Here is a 7634-nt window from a genome sequence, read left to right on the forward strand (position 1 = left end):
ATTAACGTCCGCACTAGTGAGTATTACGACTATCCGCAGTACTATCCTGATAATTAGACCAATTCGTATATACCAAGGAAAAAATGTGGTTCGGATTCCACTATAAACTGTAGGTCCCTTAGTTGCCATTAGCTGTTTGGGCTATTAATTAACAGCTGTGTCTAAGGAATGTCGCCTTAGTCACTAACAAGACTACAAGATCGCGCCACTCATCCTAGACTCATCTCCATTCATACTTGGCTTAAAATACCTACATTGTATGGTCGCCATTTCATAAGAAAGTATTAAAAGTATTAATGATGTTTATGGGCAATTCTTCATTTTTGGTGTTCCAAACACTGTTTTTCACACTAAAAATGTTAAATAGTACTATAAATAATATTAATATCTATAATGATGTACAGCCCCTTCGTCTCTCCCAACCATTTTTTATTTCAACAGCAGTGAATCATGAAAGAGCACTGCTTTATAGATTTGATCGATTGATTTTACCCCTCATTTAATACCTTGCCATTTTTCCAGACCTTTCAACACTGACGGAGCCCTGCAGAGAGCCAAGCGAGCCGTGGAGAGACATTACGCTGTGGTCGGAGTGCTGGAAGACCTCAACTCTACATTCACTGTACTGGAACACTACATTCCAAGGTTCTTTGCAGGCGCTAAACAAGTCTATACAGGTAATGTAAACATGCTTTAAAAAGCTTTTCTAAGAAGCTTGCATTTTTGGCAGAGGAAGAACAAGACATATTCAACTATACAATACATAGCTTAGCATTTTAAACAAAACATTGCAAGGTTGTTCCATAAAATTTGGTTTACAGTTAAAGGTTAAATTGGTGACATTATGTATTAGGTTAACTTTTAAAGTGATCTTTTTTAAAACATTATAAAATGTCTCATTACAAATAACTTCTTTTATATAATGTGCAAAACGATAAAAACATAGACAAAAAGAATTAAATCTAGACCAGCAGCGCTACGGTTAGCATGTTCTGGTGTCCACCGCTAGGAGTGCTGAGTAGTCACAGCGCACACCGCTGCAACGTCTGCTGGTAGTAGATAGCGAGGAGACGATGAAGGCAGCGAATTGAACACCAAGTACGCTCTAGCGGCATATCGCAGAATCTTCATTGACAGTCTATATTTATTCTAATTGTTTATGATAAAACTAATCTCTTAAGAAATAACGGTGTTAACTGTTAAGTATAGAATACTGTCAGCTTAACAGATGTGTATATGATTGTTCAGAGTTGTGATTTTTCTATCATATTCCATTTCCAGTTCTTGTGCCTTATTAATTCTGAACCTTATTTTCAGAAGAGCTCGACAGCTTTAGGAAGATCAACAGAAACACCTTCAAACCTCCGGTGAGTGAAGAAGTGAAGGACATGGTCAGAAGGAACTTTACACGAGAGATAGACTTTTATCTGTTTTGCCGTCAACGTCTACACAGGCAACTTTTGGCCTTGCGCCTACCTAACACAGGAACATGAGGCGACCTGTACGCCTGCCTCACCTGCAAACTCAATGCGTACCAGCCTACGCTTGTATATTTGTCTCACCAGGCAATTCTGTGATATGTGGTGGAGAATTTTGAAAAGTTGGAATTTGAGACCTTTTTGGGTATTCCGATGTCTTCAAAATTAGACGGGGAAATATTAAGATTGTCAAACAATCAGAGAAATCAATTTCTTTAGGTCCAAGAGACATCCAGGATGCAAATTGTACTAAAATTGTTTATATACGGTAACTAAAAAATGCTGATTGTGTACATTCTTCTATATAGTTTGTATGGTTCATTGGAAACGCATTGCTGTTACAGTATCAAGAATACTTTCCTTTTCAAGGATGGTGGGTTTATCTGTCACAAGTGTGCTTTCTTTGGCAAAAAAAAGAACTTTTATTCTTTGATAAAGTTGTATTTTTTACAGTTTGATGCATAACTAAATTTATTTAGGTTTTGTAATTGGGAAGACTATTTCTTCTATTGTATTCTTGAATAACAAAACTCAATAAACCAATGGTAATTTGCTCAGTCTCTAGGATTGCTGTGACAGGGGTACATATTCCCCCTAAGGTTTATTCCTGTCATCACCTGAACATAAAATATACATCACATTTTTCTAATATTTCTGTGGTGTATGGTAATAAAAACATCAAGTGAACAAGACTGTATCCACCCTACGAATGATGTGTTTTCTTTTGATAACTGAAAAGGACATAAAACATAAACATCAAGGATGAAAAAATATTCCTACCATTTAGTGAAAAATGTTATTTAACTTTGAGAACCAAAGAATATTCAAGGTACAGTATATAATACCGAATACAGCAATTCTTTTTAGCGGCTATACAGAGTATGTGTTTAAATTAATTTGGAACAGTGTAACTGTTTGGTAATGATAATATATATTTTTGGATATATGATCTCATTTTAAACCCTTAAAAACACATAAACTTCCATATATTAAAGTCAATTATGATAATTCTACATTGAACAACACTCTTTATAGGTAACATTTTTTGGATATTTATTATTAATCAAGACGTCTTTTTTACTTAAATAATTTTTGCTGTTTATTTGTTCCATACCCTTACACAATTGAAGGTTTTGATAAGTTATCTTGTAAAATATATTCTTAAGTCATAAATTGTCTACAATACTTGTAGAATTCCTTGTAAATATATAATAAATATTTTTTGTACACAATTTCTTTTCCTTTATAAACATCTTGTCCCCCCAATAGATTAATTTAACTTATTTGTTTTAAATAACTTGTGTTTTTTATTGTTTCCTCTAGCACGTCAGATGCAGAAGCCTTGGACGGTCATGTTTCATATCAAATCAAGCATGGTACCGGTTACCCCCTGTCCCACTTGAATTTCAAAGAGACGTTTTTCATAAGTTTAAGTTACGATTCCTTACTACGGTAACTCGCCTTTATTAATCTAACAGTAGTTCATGTATGTTTTAAGACAACAATAAACAATAGACAATTCTTAAGAAATACAATGTCGTCACAAAAATAAGTAATTAAAGTTCTTGCTTTACAGAGGTAAAATGTGTGATAGTTGGTTCCCCGTAAAAACTCTTTCATCGAGTAAATGGGTCATCTTACCAGTCATTCCTCAAGTTGATGTTTCAGTTTGTTTCCTGTATCATTCTCACCCCCAAGGTCAGGAGCGCAGATCCCCCCAATTTCATACTGCACTTTTTTCCCTCCCCCCTCCAAACTTTAACTAATCTTTCAAGGATTTGCTAAAGAAAAAAATAACAACTGACTGTAAATATTAAATATTTGGCCTTAGAATTATGATGAAATAGTCGCAATCTATATATTAATTTGAAACTGTTTTTCTTTGTCACAGCTATTTTGAGAGAACGGCTGGGCGTAGAAACTCAGTAGAGGTGTCTAAAGAAAGGTCTTGGTCTGTAGATGAGCCATCAAAAGAGAAACATGGTGAATTCCCTTGGGGCTCTGCCCCCGTGGCCTTTAAATTCCCATCCCATGTTATTCTTAAGGAGGAAAACGAGGTTTTTGTCACAGCTAATTTGAGAGAACGGCTGGGCGTAGAAACTTGGTAGGGGTGTCTAAAGAAAGGTATTGGTCTGTAGGTGAGCCCTCAAAAGAGAAACGATGTAAATTTCCTTGGGGCTCTGCCCCGGAGGCCCTTAAAGTTCACTCTGCAATTTTGTTTACATTTCGACCATATGGATAATTTTACACTACTTTTAATGAACCAGCTGTTAATATTAAAATTGTATTCAAAGGTTTACTGAAACTGTCAAAATTAAATGTTTACATTATTATTTATGATTTTAAATGGATTCTCCACTGCACGGCAAGTTTTTTTATAGTTTCAACAAAATGATGAACTTATTATGTTTTGTTCAAAAATCTATGCTTTATTGCTCTTAGAAAATTTTAAATTATGAAATAAATGTGACTTATCAATTTCAAAGGAACATATAACTATTCCTTATCGGGTTAGCTTATACATATTTTAAGGTTGGCACTTGCCTTTTTTCCTACTTTCAATCACAATTTATTTTTAAATTCAAGAAAGAACACCTGAGATTCATTTATTGGTATGACAGTTTTTGATAATCGGGTTGAAAATTGTGTCATAGATGAGTACGTTGAGGATGAGAGCTGTGTTCAAGTTTTGGAATAGACTAACTACGGAGTCTATGGTTTTGGTAAAGTAGGTGAACTAATGTCAATTCAGGTATTTAAAAAAAATGTGTACATGGTTTTTACTTTGATGTACACATGTAGCTAGGTTGAACAACGCATCTAAACCTCACTACATACAAAACATTTGGAAACACAACAGTGTCATCACATCTCATCGCATTTGCATTATTTGTTACCACTGCTGGACTAGGTTATGGATTTGGTTCCGCAAATGTTCAAGATTTGTGATAAAATTTCCTACAATTATGGTTCATTTCAATCCACGAAATACATGCACAGCTTTATGTGATCTATATGGCCAAGACAAAACTACCCCATAAGTTAATGAATTATCAAATAAGAACAGGATGATTACATACATGGGTCGATGTGGCAAGAGAAGGATTTAAAATTGCTGAGATCGAAGTAAGAATGTTACTGCTTTTTGGAGAATCAGATATCTTTATCAAAAAAAAGATGAAGATTTACATCTTTTAAGATAAATCCGGATACAATCTGAATGATTTTCCTAAAGCAGATGGAATTAGTGGTTTAAATTCCCATCCCATGTTATTCTTATGGAGGAAAAATGGGTTTTTGTCACAGCTAATTTCAGAGAACGGCTGGGCGTAGAAACTTGGTAGGGGTCTCTAAAGAAAGGTCTTAGTCTGTAGATGAGCCATCAAAAGAGAAACAAGGTAAATTCCCTTGGGGCTCTGCCCCAGAGGCCTATAAAGTCCCCTCTTCAGATTTGTTTACATCACGACCATATGCATACATTTACACTACTTTTTAATGAAACAGCTGTTGTGATTTACTAAATTTCTCAAAATGAAGTATTTGCAATGGTTTTTGCTGATTGTAGATGGTTATTTCATTAATTTGTAGAAAACACTAAAAAACAAGGTCAGCTTTTGAAAAAAGATAAGATATTTACAACAAATTTTTATTATATCTAACTATGTTGTGTACATCTTGATTATTTCCATAATCTTTGAGTTGACTCTTATGAAGTCATCGGAAATTATTTTAAAATAACGCCTGTAATGCTTCGCAATTGCTCGAATTCGAGCAACAGGTACACTAGTACTTGGGTTATTTTGAAATAATTAAATAACCATAACCATTGAAGAGAAACAGGGAGGGTCTCTTCACCGAAACCAGAAATTCACAAAATGGCCACAGCTGCTAAAAATTATGGTCCAAAAGTAATTGCAAATTTTAGTTTTTCCCCATAAAATAGCATAGTTACTGACACCTGTACAGCTTACCCATGATAAGGGTTGCTGGCAAGCTAATTAGGAAAAAGTATATCAGAAAAAGTATGTCAGATTGCTGATACAGTTTTTTTTACTCTGAATAGAAAAATAACTAAAAACAATAAGAGTTTGTTTCTTGCTAGACCAATTTATAGCCTTGCAAATTTCAAAAATAATTTAAAGGTTATAACTTATCAAAAGTTGCAAAATAGCAAAGCCCAACAAACTCCTTAACATTGAACAGTATTTAAAGTTAAAAATATTTCTATTTAACAATCTATATATTTAATACACAGTTGTAACACTGTTTTCTCAGTAATTACTGGACCGATCTACAAGATTTATGTCTCAAATTAAAGGGGATAGTGTGTAGATTTGCCGAACTTCCTTGGAATTTACGTTTTTTCTAAGGGCTACGACCTACAGCCCTTTAAAGTTCGAGTCAATACAATTCTTATTGAAGAATATAATACACAGTTTATAAATTATTCGTCAGCTGTTTAATGTTTGTCAGACATTTGTTATTATTTTTATAACCTCACTTTCAGTATGCAATTATTAAACTTGGAGTTTCTGTTTATAAACACACGATTTTGATCAAGGAAAGCGTATTTGTTAACTTATTTTTGAAATGTTTTAGTTTTCCTGCAAAGTATCTGAAGGAAAGTGGTAATTGAGTTTAAGTTTGAGTATGGAATGTGAAATAATACCCATAATAGGGAACGGAAACTTATTGTTTTGATCGATATAATTTATTCTCTACGGCCACCAGAATAATCATGGGGAAATCCGCTTGCAAGTTGTACATATAATTGCTAATGAGTGGGAAACATACAAACATTTTATAGTTGGTGACGAATCTTACTCAAGATCAGTGTTAGACGTTCAGTGGTACCAAACTTTACCTTCTCGAGATGGCGAGTACGCTGGGATACGTGGAACTACAATATATCAGTGAATTTTTTTTCAAGTACACAGGGAAGTTGCTTGAGAAACTGTGACTTAACATTCGGTTCTGGCAAAGAAGTATGTGACTTGATGTTTAATGGCAATGTTGACTCGGGTCATTATAGCGTTATAAAACTTTATACTGTAAATAACCCCAGGGTGTGAAAAGTACAAAAAGAAAAAGAAAAGGTTATCATTAACCGGGCGTAAAGAGACATACCTAACGAAAAAAAATGTAGAGAACCATCGAACTAAAAAGGTAAAGAGCAGTGTTGGTGTTAAATGTGCTCTGGAAGTCCCTACAAAATAATACCAACTCTTTTGAATTGGGGTCGTTAGAGTGGATCTGTCACTACTTCAAATCTATGAATTTCGAGTCAGAACAGACTAACTGGGACACAGAAATGTTTCAGTTTTTCTGCAAAGTGATCTGAAGGAATGTGGTAATTGAGTTTAAGTTTGAGCATGGAATGTGAAATAATATAGTAGGGGACGGAAACTTATTGTTTTTATCAATATAATTTATTCTCTATAGCCACCAGAACAATCATAGGGAAATCCGCTTGCAAGTTGTACAGATAATTGCTAATGATTGGTAAACATACAAACATTGTATCGTAAGTGATTAATCTTACTCAAGATCAGTGTTCGACGTGCAAATTTTACCTTCTCGAGATGGCGAGTACGCTGGGATATTTGGAACTACAATTTATCAGTGAACTAGCTATACCCTAACTATATTTGTTCGAGTAGGCCTACACAGGGAAGTTGCTTGAGAAACTGTAACTTACGATTTCGGTTCTGGCGAAGAGTATCTGACTTGATGTTTAATGGCAATGTTGACTCGGGTCATTATAGCGTTATAAAACTTTATCATTAACCCCATGATGTGAAAAGTACAAAAATAAAAAGAAAAGGTAATCATTAACCGGGCGTAAAGAGACATACAGAACGAAAAAACATGTAGAGAACCATCGAACTAAAAAGGTAAAGAGCAGTGATGGTGTTAAATGTGCTCTGGAAGTCCCTTCTAAAAAATACCAATTTTTTTGAATTGGGGTCGTTAGATTGGATTTGTCAGTAGGCTACTGCAAATCTATGAATTTTGAGTCAGAACAGACTAACTGGGACACAAATATTTTTTCCTTATGTTGTCACAAGGGGAAGGTAAAATGAACTCCTTATCAACATTTTGAGTTAATGTCAAATCTGATCAACAGCGACTATAAAAAAAGTATTAAGGGTCAAA

At 34.3% G+C, this 7634-nt stretch overlaps 1 protein-coding gene across 2 annotated transcripts in view; it reads left to right on the plus strand.

Annotated features, from left to right (window-relative positions):
- Window positions 1–2710, plus strand: part of LOC129005553 (heparan sulfate 2-O-sulfotransferase pipe-like) — a 66537-nt gene extending 63827 nt beyond the window's left edge. The window contains exons 8-9 of one of the 2 annotated variants that reach the window (XM_054434463.1): window positions 523–677; window positions 1318–2710. In XM_054434463.1, the coding sequence (XP_054290438.1) occupies window positions 523–677; window positions 1318–1493 (331 nt within the window). In that variant the 3' untranslated portion in view covers window positions 1494–2710. The remainder of the gene's footprint in view (window positions 1–522; window positions 678–1317) is intronic. The other variant, XM_054434464.1, reaches the window with a different exon arrangement.
- The last annotated feature ends 4924 nt before the right edge of the window (window positions 2711–7634 follow it).

The sequence above is a fragment of the Macrosteles quadrilineatus genome, unplaced genomic scaffold (genome assembly GCF_028750875.1).
Source record: "Macrosteles quadrilineatus isolate MER2022 unplaced genomic scaffold, UCM_ALF_1.0 Scaffold_23__1_contigs__length_1887923, whole genome shotgun sequence".
In the NCBI taxonomy this organism is placed as follows: domain Eukaryota; kingdom Metazoa; phylum Arthropoda; class Insecta; order Hemiptera; family Cicadellidae; genus Macrosteles; species Macrosteles quadrilineatus.